The following is a 17042-nucleotide window of genomic DNA, read 5'->3' on the forward strand; positions in this document are numbered from 1 at the left end:
GACGACACAACCCTGATTAGACTGATCCAGGATGGGGAGGAATCTGCCTACAGACAGGAAGTGTCACAGCTGGCGTCCTGGTGCCATCGCAACAACCTGGAGCTCAATGCTCTTAAGACAGTGGAATTGATTGTAGCCTTTAGGAGAACTCCCCCTCCCCTCCCCCCACTCACCATCAACAGCACCACAGTCACATCTGTGGAGTCATTTAAGTTCCTTAGAAACATCATCTCTAAGGACCTTAAATGGGAGGCAGCCAAATCGAGTCAAAAAGGCACAACAGAGGATGTACTTCCTACGGCAGCTGAGGAAGCACAATCTGCCACAGGCAATGATGGTCCAATTCTACACGGCCATCGTAGAGTCTGTCCTCACCTTCTCCATCATGGTCTGGTTTGGTTCGGCCACCAAACACGACACCTGGAGGCTGCAGCGAATCGTCCGATCAGCAGACCTTCTGGTTTGGCTGCAACCTTCCACCTATTGACGAACTGTACACTGCATAGGCCAGGAAGCAAGTGGGTAAGATCATCTCTGACCTCTCTCACCCTGGCCACAGACTCTTTGAAGCACTTCCCTCTGGAAGGCAACTCCGAACTGTCAAAGCTGCCACAGCCAGACATAAAAACAGCTTTTTTTCCATGAGCAGTAGCCCATACTAATCAATAATCTGTTGATCTCCGCCTTAAATACATAGCCGTCTGTGGCGATGAATTCCACAAATTCCATCTTTAAACTAAACACTAAATGTTGTACCCTTTATCTTTCATCTGTACACTGTGGACAGCTGGAGTGTATTCATGTGTAGTCTGACTGGATAGCCTGCAAACAAAAGTTTTTCACTGTACCTAGGTACATGTGACAATAATAAACTACACTAAACTGCAGACTATGATGTGAAGGCTGTCCTCTGCAGTTGAGCAGAATCCAACACTGGTCAATCAATGGTTTTCTCTTGGACTCTCAGTTTTGGGTTACGGTTAGGGTTGCCAACTTTCTCACTCCCAAATAAGGGACAAAAGGTCAAAATACGGGACAAATTCCCGACGGCAATTCGTTGACCGACTCTGCCATGGCTGGGTGAATGATGAGTTGGCCCGGGTGCTGGATTGCACATAAAGTCCAGCCGGCGGGCCAGCTGAGGAGTTTTGGCCCGGGCCGCGCGCAAAGTCCGGCAACCCGTCCAACTCATGAACCAATGATCGACCATGAGAAGGAGGGGTGGTGGTGTCGGCGGTAAGCGAAGGTCAGACAGCTGGCCAGGCTGCCGACCGACGGGGCCACGGGCGAGGTGCTGCTGCTGCACTCCATGCGCTGCACTACGTCGGGACAGGCGAGGCGGGGCCGGATGCGGTACTCCGACCCGACATTCTCCTCGACCCGAGTCGTAGCAGTCAAATACGGGACAAGGGCGGTCCCGTGCGGGACAAATCAGTTTGGCCCAATCAGGCACGTGCCGTCAGGGTCGGCAAGTTATGCAGTGCCTACCCTAACTAAAATTATAAAATGGTCATTATTAAATATAAATAGTCAAGATTTCCAATTAATTTACTAAATTCAGTATTTATTATAAATGGTTATTATTTTAATAATCGATCTTAAGTAGGCATAATTCTCCCGTGCCTTTCATCCACAGTACATGTAATACGTGGAACTATGTTCAACTCACGTCCTGTGGACGCTGCTTCAAGCCTTCACTTACAACGGGTTTAAAGGCAGCTGAAATTCTGCCTTTGCACCGTGGACTGCGCGCATGTGTGCTGCGCAGCCTTCGCAAGTAGTTGCGCATGCCCACAGGAGAGGAGACCAATCTGTGCATGCGCGCTTTTTAAGATTTTTAAAAGTCGACTGGCTGCCTCCACAGGGTTGCCAACTCTCACGCATTGAGCGTGAGACTCACGCATTTCCCGAAATTCTCACGCTCTCGCGTTGATCACAACATTTCTCACGCTGAATTTTTATAAAATAAATTTAAAAATAAATAGAATGACGGGCAGTTCAATTCACACAAGGCTTCCAGATCTCCTCCATACTCACCAATGAGATTAGTTTTCTGTCGGACGGTTTCCCGTAAAGAATGTGTAATTTGATTATCTTAAACCCATCGCACACTATTTAAAATGTCAATGTAACTACAGTACTAATGATTCCATTTGACATTCATGGAGATAAAATCTGCAGATGATGGGTTTAAAATAAAGCAAAAATTGTTTTAGAGGTGAGTAAAAACCATGAAGGGAATATATAAGGTGAATGCATTGTCTTTTTCTTGGAATATGTGATTTAAGAACTAGGGGGCATTGGTTTAAAGCAGGGATGTCAAACTACCTGCCCATGGGCTGCATCCAGCCCACGTAGTGTAGAGACTAAACGAAACAACATATTCCCGTGCAGTTGGTGTGATAGGTGAGACACGGCGGTGGTCCCAGCACCGATTCCTGAGGCACCGCTCACACCTCCCACCCTCACCTCCGGCGGTTCTGCGTCCGTCGGCCACTCTGTCCACACCCCATGCAGTTTTAACCCCGACCCGGAGCCAGGAGCGGACCGGGCGAGTGGGGGCATCGATGCCGCCTCTCGGGCTAAGGCTCCGCTCCGATACGGGATGTCCCGGCTAATACGGGACACTTGGCAACCCTCGTTACGGCCCCTCGATCTGCTCTGACTCTAGGAACTGGGGCCTGCATGTTGGTTTTCCCTGTTGCTTGTTGCGCGGCATTTTGCATTGTCCTTGTGCACGCAGCTTTTCTGCCCGAGTGATTGCGGGTTGTGTGTGTGTGTGTGTGTGTGTGTGTGAGTGTGCCCCTAGCAATATTCCCTCCACTCGCCCCACACATTCTTCAACTAATAGCAGCTGGAACTCGAGTGCACTCGAATGGGTGAGCTCTATTTAAAATGACAGCTGCGTTGTGCGGATGAGTGGCGCATCAGACTTGCTTGCACAGTTGGCCGGCAAAAAGAAAAGACACGGTCACAAAATGTATAGTCTAAACGGCCTAGACTCATCACAGGTGCTCCACATTCCTGCTCTGTTTGTTTAACATGTAGTGGGAATGTTGGGTGGGGCTGCTGCCACACAGCGCCAAGGACCCAGGTTCATAAGGTCATTGGATAGGAGTGGAATTAGGCCATTCGGCCCATCACATCTACTCCGCCATTCAATCACGGCTGGTCTATCTCTCCCTCTCAACCCCATCCTCGTGCCTTCTCCCCATAACCCCTGACACCCGTACTAATCACGAATCTACTTATTCCTGCCTTAAATATATCCACTGACTTGTTCTCCACAGCCTCCCTCTGACTAAAGAAATTCCTCCTCATCTACTTCCTGAAGGAACGCCCTTTAATTCTGAAGCCATGATCTCTCGTCCGAGACTCTCCCAGTAGTGGAAGCAACCTCTCCACATCCACTCTATCCAAGCCTTTTGATCCCGACTACGGGAGCTATCTCTATGGATTTTGTACGTTCTCCCCATGGCTTTTCTCCGGGTGCTCCGGTTTCCTCCCACATCCCAAAGATGTGCAGGCTTGTAGGTTAATTAGCTTCTGTAAAAATGCCCCTGGTCTGTGAGATGCAAACGTGGGATAATGTAGAAATAGTATTGGGGTGATTAATGGTCAACGTGGACACGTTGGGCCTAAGGGCTTGTTTCATTTCTATGATCTCCCTGTCTCGACTTTTCTGATCTGTTTTAATCTTCTAGGTTTCGATCGTGACCCTCAGAACGTTTTGTCTCTGAAGCATTACTTTAAACCCACACAGAGACAAGTGATGCGACCATGAATAATCGTGGATGTAACTGGGAATACATACTAACGCTCAATATGAGATGTGTTTTCAAGGGAGAGTTAGATTTAGTTCTTAGGGCTGAGGGAATCGAGGGATATGGGGGGAAAAGCTGGAACGTGGTACTGATTTTGGATGATCAGCCCTGATAATATTAAATTGTGGTGCTGGCTTGAAGGACCAAATGACCTACTCCTTCACCTATTTCCTATGTTTCTGTGGATTTAATGCAGTGTTCAAACCTGGTGGAGTAGAGTGGTGCAGCTGGTAGAGCTGCTGCCTCACACTGTCACAGACCTGGACTCCATCCCGATCTCGGGTTCTGTTTGTGTGGTGTTTGCACGTTCTCCTAGTGACCGCCTGAGTTTCCTCCCACATCCCACAGACATGTGGGGTTTGTAGGTTAATTAGCCTCCATTAAAATTGTCCCTTAGAGTGTAGGAAGTGGGGATGACATAAGATAAGACTGAACTGTTGAATGATTATTGGTATGCAATTGTTGGGCTGAAGGGCCTGCTTTAATGCTGTATCTTTCAATCAATTGTTAAGACCTCAGACTTTAGAGATCTACAGCACGGAAACAGGCCCTTCGGCCCACCGAGTCCACGCCGGCCATCGATCACCGAGTCCACGCCGGCCATATCACACTAGCACTAACTTGCACACCAGGGGTAATTTATGGTTTTTTATTTCTTACCAAAGCCAATTAACCTACAAACATGTACGTCTTCGGAGTGTGGGAGGAAACCGGAGCACCCGGAGAAAACCCACATGGTCACGGGGAAAACGTACAAACCCTCTACAGAAAGCACCCGTAGTCAGGATCGAACCTGGGTCTCTAGCGCTTTAAGGCAGCAACTCTATCGCTGCACCATCTTGCCGTCCCGCACAGTTTAATGGAGAGCTGAGCAATTCTTCCAGTAGTTATAAGTCCAGGGTGTTTTATTGTCATTTGTTTGGAAATACTCCTGAACAGAAGTTGAACTCAACCAGCACCAACAAAACCAACTTTCTGTTCCTCTATCGCAGTACTGTACTGACCGTGAGATCCTTTTTGCATTTGCCTCCAAAACTGCACGGGATAATTGAAGTAATGGAAAATTAAATACAGGTAGTTTTATGTCATCAACAAACATGGATATCCAACAATTCCTTCGTTTGACTTGTTATTGGTACAGATTGTATCATCTCTCACACTGATCACCAGCTCACACTGGTTCTATGTTATCCCACTTTCTCATCGCACCCTACGCCATGGGCAATTGTACAGAGGCCAATTAATGCACGGACCCGCACATCTTTGGGATGTGGGTGAAAACCGGAGCAAGCCGTGTGGTCGACAGGGAGAAGGTGCAAACTCCACGCACACAAGGTCAGGATTGAACGCTGATCTGTGGTGCTGTGGGACAAGTGTCAAGAGTGTTTTATTGTTATATAACCCAAATAGAACAATGACATTCTAAAGGCCTGTCCCACGAGCATGCGACTGCATGAGGCAAGCGCGACCTAACATGGTCGCTTGAGCCGTACGGCCTCGCGGGGCCGGTCCCACTTCGATCGTCGGAGCCGTATGGAGTTGTGCGGAGCTGGTTCCGACATCGCGCGGGGCTCTGAAAAACTGACACTGTTCAAAAATTCCGCGCTGCAACGGCCTGCTGGCCCGCAGCCGCATTGAGGCCGTACGCACCGCCTCGACGGGCGTACGCACCATCTCGACGCCGTACGCAGCGTCTTGACAGTGTATGCCTAGCGCAAACTTTCCGCGGACTTCGCTCGAACTTCACGTCAACTCGTACGGGATCACTCGACCTCTGCGCGACCCCCGCTTCAGGTTTGGTCTCGCTCGCCGTGTGCAGGTGGGACAGGCCCTGTACGGGAATCACTCAACATCCGCGCGGCCCCCGCTTCCGGTTTGCGCTTACCGCATGCAGTCGCATGCTCGTGGGACAGGCCCTTTACTCGCCGAAGCACAATGGAAAATGTAAATATAGTATAGAAAGGAACTGCAGATGCTGGTTTAAACCGAAGATAGACACAAAAAGCTGTAGCAGCTCAGCAGGAAAGGCAATATCTCTGGAGAGAAGGAATGGGTGACGTTTCGGGTCAGAAGAAGGGTCTCGACCTGAAATGTCACCCACTCCTTCTCTCCAAAGATACTGTCTGTCCCACTGAATTACTCCAGTTTTTTGTGAAATGTAAATTTAGTACTATGTAAACAATATAATATAACAAAGAACTTCTGTATGTACTCACACACACAAAACAATCGTGCAAAAAGGCAAATGCGATGACCCCAAGTCCATGTAGTTCTGAGCTTATTTGGAGGTGAAGTGTTTAATAGCCTGATGGCTGCATGGAAGAAGCTGCTCCAGTACCTGGATATTACAGTTTTCAGGCTCCTGCACCTTCTTCCTGATGGCAGGTGTGAAATGAGTGTGTGGCCAGGGCGGCGTGGGTCTCTGATGATGCTGGCTGCCTTTTTGAGGCTGCGACTCCGGTAAATCCCTTCGATGGTGGGGAGGTCAGAGCAGGTGATGGACTGGGCAGTGCTCACAACTTTTGGCAGTCTTCATTGCTCCTGAGCATTCGAGTTGCCGTACCAGGCCGTGATGCAACCAGTCAATATGCTCTCTATCGTACACCTGTGGATGTTCAAGGGCAGCACTTCCAGCCACGACACTGTGCTGCCGTCGAAATGTTGGTGTTAGTTTGAGCCTATTGTCTCTCTGGTAGTAATGGGGTGAATGAGAAGCTGATGGGATTTTTTAATGCCACTTGATGGAGACCTCTAGTTCTCTAGATTTAAGTCTTGTGGAAACCCCTGTGTCTAATTGAATGGGCAGAGAGGGCTGAAATGTAATGCTTTGTATAAAAGATATATACATACAACAATTTAGCACTTCTTCGGTACATTATTCTTAAATGTCTGGTTAGGTTGTGTTGGGGTATTAGATGGAAACTTAAGCCAATCTGAAATATAAAGCCATTCACAATCAAGAAACCAGCAGGGATTTAGAACATGAAACACAGAATAGTTCAACACAAGAATAGGCCCATTGGCCAACAATGTATGTGCCAAACATACGTTCATAAGTTGTCGGAGCAGAATTAGGCCATTCAGCCCACAAAGTTTATCCTTTAACGAGACAGGTAGGTTGAGTTAGGAACGGTCGTCTGAAGAAGGGTTTCGGCCCGAAACGTTGCCTATTTCCTTCGCTCCATAGATGCTGCCTCACCCGCTGAGCTTCTCCAGCAATTTTGTCTACCCAGGTTGAGTTAAATAATTTTTATTGGCAAACAAAAACGATAATTAAACTCGGTACATGCGTGCCTGGCTAACTAAAGGGCCTGTCCCATGAGCCTGCGACGTGCATGCTGCAAGCGCGCCCAAACCGGAAGCGGGGGCCGCGCGGAGGTCGAGTGAGTGATGTGAAGTTCGAGCGAAGTCTGCGCATGAAGTACGGTGTCAAGACGCTGCGTATGCCCGTTGAGGCGATGTGTACGGCGTCGAGGCGGCTGCGGGCCGGCAGGCCGGTGCCGCGCGGAATTTTTGAACACGGTCAGTTTTCCGGAGCCCCACGTGATGTTGGGACCAGCTCCGCACAACTCCATATGAAAGAGTGGGGTTACTGATATCTTCCAATCTGCGAGAAGCTTTTCGAGAATCTACAGAATTTTGACAACCAGTACTTCGAGTATTTCCACAGCTGTGACTGACAAAATCTCCCAATGCAGGTCACCAGGCGATTTATTGTCTTTCTGTTCCATTAATTTATCCAATACTATTTTTAATATTCCAATAGTAATTAGAGATTAGGTTTGGGTTAAGGTTTATTATTGTCATGTGTGGCGAGGTACAGTTACAAGCTTTGTTTCATATGCAATCCAATCAAAGCGTATAATACTACAGGTCCACCACTTTTTTTGTTTCTTTTTATTTGTTATTTTATATGGATGTATGGTAATCTAATTTCTTCTCTGTAAAACACTTTGATTTGATTTGATTTAAAAGTGCTATATAAATAAAAATTACTTAAGAGCCTGTCCCACAAGCATGCGACTCCATGCGGCAAGCACAACCAAAAGGGCCTGTCCCACCAGCATGTGCCTGCACGCGGCAAGCGCGACTTAACGTGATTGCTTGAGCCGTACGGCCTGTCGGAGCCGGTCCCACTTCGATTGCCGGAGCCATATGGAGTTGTGCGGAGCTGGTCCCGACATTGCGCGGGGCTCCGAAAAACTGACCGTGTTCAAAAATTCCGCGCGGCAACGGCCTGCCGGTCTGCAGCCGCATTGAGGCCGTACGCCCGTCGGACTTCGCTCGAACTTCACGTCACTCACTCGACCTCCGTGCGTACGGCGTCGAGGCAGCTGCGGGCTTTAGGTCGCGCTTGCCGCATGGAGTCGCATGCTCGTGGGACAGGCCCCTTCTTTACTTACTTCTTCCCCGGCAACTGGTGGTCCGGCATCTCCTTTTAATCCAGACAAAATTACGAGAGCGCACTTGAAATCCCCCCCCCCCCCACCTAGAAGTCCCCTCAAAATGGTGCCCATGCCGCTCTACTTCATCGGGACCTCCGTGCCGATCGGTGGGTCGAATTTGCTCCATGCGGCTGGGGCTCTGGAACTCCAGCCTGGCTGGAGCTGGCAGATCCAATCCCTTAGCTGACTTCCACGGCCGACTGTGTGGGCCGGGATCTCGGATCCCCACAAGGCTGTGGCCACTGTTGGTCCAGCAAAACAGTTAATACAGCAAGGTTCTGGAACCAAGGGGAACAGAAAATCAGTGGTGGACATGTAGACGGAAATACATTGAAGTCAAACTTGGTTAGGAGCAAAGGGGAAGACACAGAGTGCAGACTATAGTCTCAGCATTGTAATGCATCAGTTCCATAGCACAGTCTAATGTCTGCAATGGGACAGAATCCTAGCTTTAGAAGGACCATTCTGAATGATGATAAAACAACAAATTGTGGCGAGAATCCCAGTTCCTGCTACAGATAGATTACGATTTTCATCAAAGCATTTAACAATCGGTACAGGAAGGAAATGACTGGGGTATCTGAAAGATGCTGCTGCAAAAAGACAACTCTATTGTTGTCTGAAGAAGGGTCCCGACGTGAAACATCACCCATTCCGTCTCTCCAGAGATACTGCCTGTCCCTCTGAGTTGCCCCAGCATTTTGTGTCTATTTAAACCAGCACCTACACAAACTGTATTGATGTCTTTTCTCCTTGTGTGGCAGGGATGGCATTCCCAGTGGATCTGCTCGCCGAGCTGGACTATGAAGATATTGAGCATTCAGCAGAGGAATACATGTCCAGCCTGCTCTTTGGTGACCCTGACAAGCTGGAGTATTTCACACTACCCAACAGAAGGAAGGTACAAGACATAGCACATCTAGAGATTTAAACACAAGCTTATTGTGCTGGAAATTCTCAGCAGGGGCGGCAGAGTGTGGCAACGGTAGAGTTGCTGTCTTGCGGTGCCTGAGACCTGGGTTCGATCCTGACTAAGGGTACAGGAAACCCATACCAAACATTTGTCTCACCGTTCACATTTAGTTGCATCACATTTCCAGCACTTGAGTGCTTCTACCCTTAATTTTTTTTCCTGCTGTCAGCCACAAATCTCCTTAGTTGTCAGTGTGATTGATTGGGTGTCCACAAAAGACAATAGGTGCAGGATTAGGCCATTCGGCCCTTTGAGCCAGTACTGCCATTCAATGTGATCATGGCTGATCATCCATAATCAGTACCCCGTTCCTGCCTTCCCCCCATATCCCCTGACTCCTCTATCTTCAAGAGCCCGATCAACCCGAGTACTCTTGGCAACAAATCTGTTGCAAAAAAAAGTTTGGGAATTTTTTTTCTCCGATTCAATCTGCACATCCAAAAGCAAGATGTTGATGATGCTATAAATCTAAAATGTAAATGTAAATTAATGTTCTTGATTAGTGCGGGTGTCAAGAGTTATGGGAGGGGAGGAGGCAGGAGAATGGGGTTAGGAGGAAGAGAGAGATCAGACATGATTGAATGGTGTAGACTTGATGGACCAAATGGCCTAATTCTGCTCCTATCACATGGACAATGCTTCAGATTGATGATAGATAATCAGACTGGGAAAGGTTTGGTGTGAACAACATTTTAAGAAGCAAATAAAGGTACAAGGGAGGAGAGAACATGGGTGTAGGTCCGTGACAGCCATTTTGTTTTATATCCGGTCATTTTCTGCTCATTAAAAAGGACCTTTTGACCTTATAGCAGCATCTGCCTGCTAAGGTGATTTAAAATGCTGGCTTGATTTTTGGAGTAAAGTACTAGTCAGGAAGGAGAAATCCATGCTAATGGACGTGTCTGAGCGAGAATGGTTTGTGAGAAGAGGTGATTTGTTTTTATTGTATTAATAGCCAAAATTGACATGTGTTTCTTGAACACAGATTCCAGTGAGTCTGTCATCCATTGCTTTTGTTCCACTCTATGGTGGTGAGACGATGTATAAGATTCTGGCCTTGTTTGCTCCGGAAAGTCAATTCACAGGTTAGTGCTGTGTTTTTCTAAAACCAGTTTCCAATGAAGAGGACACTATACATTGTGCATCCTCAGTTTATTAAGTAATAAGTAATAAATATAATATTACATTGGCCAATAACCTTTTGTCTTTGCCTCCTTGCATTTTCATATTTTCTACTGAAATTATCTGGCAAAATGTGTTCTATCAAATATGTCAAATTTCAAATCCATTAATTTACAAAGACTAAGTTTCTCTGATATATAAATTAACACTTGGAGTCGTACAGCACAGAAACAGGCATTTCGACCCAACTCGCCCATGCCAACCAAGGTGCTCAATCTAGCTAGTACCATTTGCCTGCATTTGAACCATATCCCTCTAAACCTTTCTTATCCGTTTACCCGTCCGTGTCTTTTGAATGCTGCCATCGTACCTGCCTCAACTACCTTCTCTGGGAGCTTGTTCCATATGTGAAATAAGTTGACCCTCTGGTTTAAGATGAGAGGGGAAAGATTTAATAGAACCTGTAGTGAAATTATGTCGATAAAACCGAAAGACTCAACACATCTCTTGAAATTCCCCTTTAAAATAGCCACAGAAAAATTTAAATATTTAGGAATTGAATCACTAGAAATTATCACGCTATGTTTAATGCCAATTATAGCCCCTTACTTAAGAAACTAAATATATCTAATCAAATTCTGGAAAACGCTCCCGATGTCTTTAATAGGTCTAATAAATGCTATAAAAATGATCTTTTTACCACAAATCCTATATTTATTTCAATCAATACCTATATATCTTCCAAAAAAGTTTTTCAAAAAACTAGACTCAGACATTACAAATTTTATATGGGATTATAAATCCAACAGAATACAAAGAGCACACCTTAGTAAACCAAAAGAGATGGGTGGTCTAGCGCTCACTAACTTTATGTACTATAATTGGGCAGTAAATATTAAAAATATGATTCACCTGCTGGACAATTCTGCCCAGCAGGTGGACTGGATTGTAATGGAGAGAGAGGACTACTCTCCGTGTAATACAGCAATGACTCTCCTCTCACCAATGAGTCTGAATAACAAAAATTATAATAAAAATCCCATGATTCAATTAGAATTTGGAAACAAATAAACCAGAATCTAAAATTAAGAAATCTATCTCTTTTAATGCCAATAGTCAATAACCCGTCGTTTAAACCTTCAATTATAGATAAGTCATTTACACAATGGGAAAGAATGGGAATCAAAACGCTCGGAGACGTATGAATTAGGAAAATTATTATCATTTCAACAATTACAACTGAAATATAATTTGAAAAATAATCAATATTTTAAATATCTTCAAATCCGTGACTATCTGAAAAAATACACAAAAGACTATCATAACATGCCCCCAGACTTATAGCCATGGATGAAGCCATGAAGACAAAGGCTGAATCAGCAAATCTAATATCATACTTATACAACATTATTTTAAATATAGAAATACCTACAACCGATGGTATTAGAAGAGACTGGGAACAAGAACTAGCTATAAAATTTTCAAAAGAGAGCTGGGATAAACACTTACTATATGTGCATAAATGCTCGATCAACGTACAAATACTCTAATTCAATTTAAAACATTACATAGACTATATTATTGAAAAACTAAAATAAAAAAACTTTTCCTCAATGTCTCACCCACTTGTGATAAATGTCAGTCACAAGAAGCTAACATAGCGCACCCCTTTTGTTTTTTGTATAAAAATCCAAAAATTCTGGAACTAAATATTTGAAATCTTCACAAAATTAATTAAAATAAAACTTGTACCAAAAGCAGAATGGATCATTTTTGGAATATCGGAAGGTAACCCCGAATTAAACGTGTTTCAAAAAAACTTACTTAGTTACAGGCTAATAATGGGAAAAAAGCTTATACTCAAATTTTGGAAAAAAGCTCCAATACCAACAATAAAAATGTGGATTTCAAACAGGCAAAGCAGACCACTTCCAAAAGACGTGGTCTGCATTTATGGAACTATCACAAGCATAAGGTGCAATAGTAATTTAAAATATAAATGGTACCAGGATCTGGTAAGGGGGGGTATAAAATTAAAAAAAAAAAAAACACGGTTGGTATATCCTTTTTTTGCGGAGTTTTGTGTTATAATAGAGCGATTGTTTTTCCTTTTTTTTCTTTTCTTTCTAGGGTCTATTTTCTTTCTTTACTTCCTTCTCTAACTTCTTCCCCAAGGGGCTTTCTTCTCTCAACACTTTCCTGCACCTTCACGATTCTTGCTCACTTTCCTTACTTCTTTTATTTCTACCTTTTTTTAAAGCTCGAAAAACGGAGTGGTACAACAAATGTAATAAGATATATGTGATGTGTATTACTGTAATTTACTGTACTTCTAATAAAAATAAAATATTTTTTAAAAAAAAGAACCTGTATTTTCTGTTGCTTGATTCCCCCACTGAGTCTGTGCATTCACCCTATCTATTCCGCTCATGATTTTAAACACCTCTCCTGGATCACCCCTCTGACACCTGCACTCATACTTGTTGACTACTTAACGTTTGACCAAAGTCCATAGAACGTGGGGCAGCACGGTGGCGCAGCAGTAGAGTTATTTCCTTACAGCGCCAGAGACCAGGGCTTGATCCCGATTACGGGTGCTGTCTGTACAGAGTATGTACTTTCTCCCTGTGAGCACGTGCGTTTTTCCCGGGTGCTCTGGCTTCCTCCCACACTCCAAATACATACAGGTAGGTAGGTTAATTGGCTTTGGTAAAAATTGTAAATTGTCCCTACTGTGTAAGGAGAGGATGAGAAAGTGGGATACTATAGTGGAGTGAACGGGTTGGCATGCACTTGATGGGCTGAAGGGCCTGTTTCCGCACTGTATTTCTGAACTAGACTAAGCTAAACAGAAACTCAATTGCAGTCTGTTCTTTTAACCCTCTACTTTCTCTTGTCCTTCAAGTAGTTTAGAAACATAGAAACATAGAAACTAGTTTCAGGAGGAGGCCATTCGGCCCTCCGGGCCAGCACCGCCATTCATTGTGATCATGGCTGATCGCCCCCTATCAATAACCCGTGCCTGCCTTCTCCCCATATCCCTTGACTCCACTAGCCCCAAAAGCTCTATCTAACTCTCTCTTAAATCCATCCAGTGACTTGGCCTCCACTGCCGTCTGTGGCAGGGAATTCCATGAATTCACAACTCTCTGGGTTAAAAAAGTTTTTTCTCACCTCAGTCTTAAATGACCTCCCCTTTATTCTAAGACTGTGGCCCCTGGTTCTGGACTCGACCAACATTGGGAACATTTTTCCTGCATCCTGCATCCTATTTCCTAGGTCCATGATCATTGCAGCACTTGGTCCCAGTTCCATAAGATATAGGAGTAGAATTGGATATGTATATTTTGACTTTATAGATACAGCACAGAAACAGGTCATTCAGACCACCGAGTACACGCCAATCAGTGATTACTCCGCAGTGCGTTAGTGTACGGGGATCGCTGGTCGCTCTGAACTTGTGGGCCGTAGGGCCTGTTTCTGCGCAGTATCTCTAATCTAAACTAAACCGTTTGTGTACAAACTGAATGGGCTGAGACGAGGCCAACATCAATTCTCTCTTGCTTTCCTTTTCCAGCTGTGGCTTTGTACCTCGCGGACAGGTGGTGGGCAATAGATGATGTCATAAAAACTGCAGAGTCATCCCGCCAGGGCCTCCAGCAGGTAAATTAACACTCTTCATATTTTAAGCTTGCAATATTTTTCAAAAATTAGTGGAAATTTACTTTAGGTAGTGGTAATTCTTTTTCTTGATGCAAGGTTTCTTGAATGTGTACGTAAAGAGCTGTAACCAGCAGGGTTCTAACCTAATGCTGAAAGCATCCATTTGGCCGGAGAGGTCTTTTGCTACTGACGGGCCATAAATGTCTCCGTGATCCCATGATATTAAAAAGCATAATTTAAAAAATGACCATTTGCTGGGTAGCAACAGACAAGGAGGATGTCTACTAATGGATTTACAAAAGACTGCAGCACGGTAATTAGATAGCAATATATCTGAAGGACGGCATGGTGGTACAGGTGTAGAGTTGCTGCCTTACAGCGTCAGAGACCTGGGTTCGATCCTGACTACGGATACTATCTGTACGTTCTCCCCGTGACCGCGTGGGTTTTCCCCGGGTGCTCCGGTTTTCTCTCACACTCCATAGATGTACAGGTTTGTAGGTTAATTGGCTTCTGTAAATTGTAAATTGTCTCTTGCATGTAGGATTGTGTTAGTGTCTAGTGTATGGCATGATCACTGGTCAGCGCGGACTTGGTGAGCCGAAGGGCCTGTTTCAACGCTGTATCTCTAAAAAGATTTTTTTTAAAGCACCTCGATTACATTGAACTGATATTTTAGGCTGCGTAGGTCAATGCAAGGAACAGCCAGAACTGATATGGGTTGCTAGATTCTCCCATGACCACAATGGAAGCCAGGAGAATGGGATTTGCATTAATTTTGCAACAATTATGCTAACATCCTCCACTCTCTGCATTTTGCTGAAAAAGATTGCCTTCATCTAGATATCACAGTGTTACGGTCAAGGGTTCCATTTATTGGGATAGTTGTTCAGAAAATAGACCATGCACTGCAAGGGGGAAATTTCTTCAGCCAGAGGGTGGTGAATCTGTGCAATTCATTGCCACGGAAGGTGGAAGAGGCCAAGACATTGGGCATTCGTAATGGGTTAAGGGCCGGTCCCACTTTCACGAGGTGATTCACAAATTCTCCAGAGTTTTCGCCTTGATTCAATCTCGCAGCATGTTCGTAACGAGTCCGTAGGAGGTCGTAGGAGTTTGTAGATATATCGTTACGCTAGCCGTAGGTAGTCATGGCATCAGGTAAGTCGGGAGGTTTTTTCCAGCCCGATTTAAAAATGTCCACAGTTTAAAAAATGGTGGTGATGAAAGAAATTGCAACTTTTTACTCGTATGGAGGGCATCGAAATAGTCGTGGGAATTCGTAGACATACTTGTAGGAGTTCGTGAATATAGTGGTGGAAGGTTGTAGGAATTTGTAGGTTATCACAATCTTGATTTTTTTTTTTTAGTTCCTTAAATCTCGGCTGAGGTTTAGAATTAAATCGTGAAAGTGGGACAGGCCCTTTAGAGGGATATGGACGGAACGTTGGTAGGTGGGGCTAGTGTAGATGGGGAATGCTGGTTGGCGTGGACTTTGGGCCGAAGGGCCTGTTTCAATGCTGTATGTCTCTACGATGTCACAATTCTCTCCACGTACATTCCAACATCTGCAGTTTAGTTTAGTTTAGAGATATAGCACAGAAACAGGCCCTTAAGCCCACCGATTCCATGCCGACCAGCGATCCCCTTGCATCCTACACCCTAGGGACAATTTACAGAAGCCAATTAACCTATAAACTTCCAAGTCTTTGGAATGTGGGAGAAAATCGGAGCACCCGGAGAAAACCCACACGGTTACTGCCCACTGTGCTCTAGTAATGAATTATCTTTTGAAATGCAGTCGCCTGTTAACTTTTCTACCATGTTTGTGTCACGACAGGTGACTTCGCTTGGGGAGCGAATTGTTCTCTACATTTTGAATCGCATCATTTACAGAGCCCAGGAAATGAATGCTGATGAGCTCCCTTTTCTATGCCATGGCGCCGCTGAGTTTGCAAAAATCCTCTGGAAGTCGGGGAAAGCAATTGGATTCTACTCCATCAAACCCACAGGTATGTGGCTGGAGATCGGGATGATTACTAGGTGGCTCTAGAAATAGTGGATGCATTGGTGATCATTTTCCAATATTCAATAGATTTAGGATCAGTTCCTGTGGATTGGAGGATAGCTAAGGTTATCCCGCTTTTCAAGAAAGGAGCGAGAGAGAAAACAGGGAATCACAGACCAGTTAGCCCGACTTCGGTGGTGGGAAAGATGCTGGAGTCTATTAATAAAGAGGTAATAATGGGGCATTTGGATAGCAGTAAAAGGATTAGTCCAAGTCAGCATGGATTTATGAAAGGGAAATCATGCTTGACTAATTTTTTGAGGATGTGACAAGTAAAATGGATGAAGTGTATCTAGAATTTCAGAAAGCCTTTGATAAGGTCCCGCACAGGAGACTGGTGACTAAAATTAGATCACATGGTATTGGGGGTAGGGTGTTGACGTGGATAGAAAATTGGTTGACAGACAGGAAGCAAAGAGTAGGAGTGAACGGGTCCTTTTCAGAATGGCAGGCAGTGGAGAGTGGAGTGCCACAAGGCTCGGTGTTGGGGCAGCAACTGTTTACCATGTATATTAATGATTTGGAAGAGGGAATTAGGAGCAACGCTAGCAAGTTAGCGGATGACATAAAGCTGGGTGGCAGTGTGAACTGTGAAGAGGATGTTAGGAGGTTGCAGGGTAACCTGGACAGGTTGAGTGAGTGGGCAGATGCGTGGCAGATGCAGTATAATATAGATAAATGTGAGGTTATCCACTTTGGTGGCAAAAAAAAGGGGGCAGATTATTATCTCAATGGGGTTAGGTTAGGTAAGGGGGAGGTACAGCGAGACCTGGGTGTCCTTGTGCACCGGTCACTGAAAGTTGGCGTGCAGGTACAGCAGGCAGTGAAGAAAGCTAATGGAATTTTGGCCTTCATAACAAGAGGATTTCAGTGTAGGAGTAGAGAGGTTCTTCTGCAGTTGTATAGGGCTCTGGTATGGCCACATCTGGAGTATTGCGTACAGTTTT

The 17042-nt window shown here is 45.1% G+C and overlaps 1 protein-coding gene across 2 annotated transcripts in view; it reads left to right on the top strand.

The window, feature by feature from the left end:
* The window catches only part of LOC129695303 (soluble lamin-associated protein of 75 kDa-like), an 83960-nt gene that overhangs the window by 38291 nt on the left and 28627 nt on the right, over positions 1 to 17042 (top strand). For both annotated transcript variants that reach the window (XM_055632126.1, XM_055632125.1), the window contains exons 2-5: positions 9034 to 9170; positions 10228 to 10327; positions 13942 to 14027; positions 15868 to 16039. In XM_055632126.1, coding sequence (XP_055488101.1) covers positions 9036 to 9170; positions 10228 to 10327; positions 13942 to 14027; positions 15868 to 16039 — 493 coding nt within the window. In that variant the 5' untranslated portion in view covers positions 9034 to 9035. The remainder of the gene's footprint in view (positions 1 to 9033; positions 9171 to 10227; positions 10328 to 13941; positions 14028 to 15867; positions 16040 to 17042) is intronic.

This window comes from Leucoraja erinacea, chromosome 3, assembly GCF_028641065.1.
Source record: "Leucoraja erinacea ecotype New England chromosome 3, Leri_hhj_1, whole genome shotgun sequence".
Lineage (NCBI taxonomy): Eukaryota > Metazoa > Chordata > Chondrichthyes > Rajiformes > Rajidae > Leucoraja > Leucoraja erinaceus.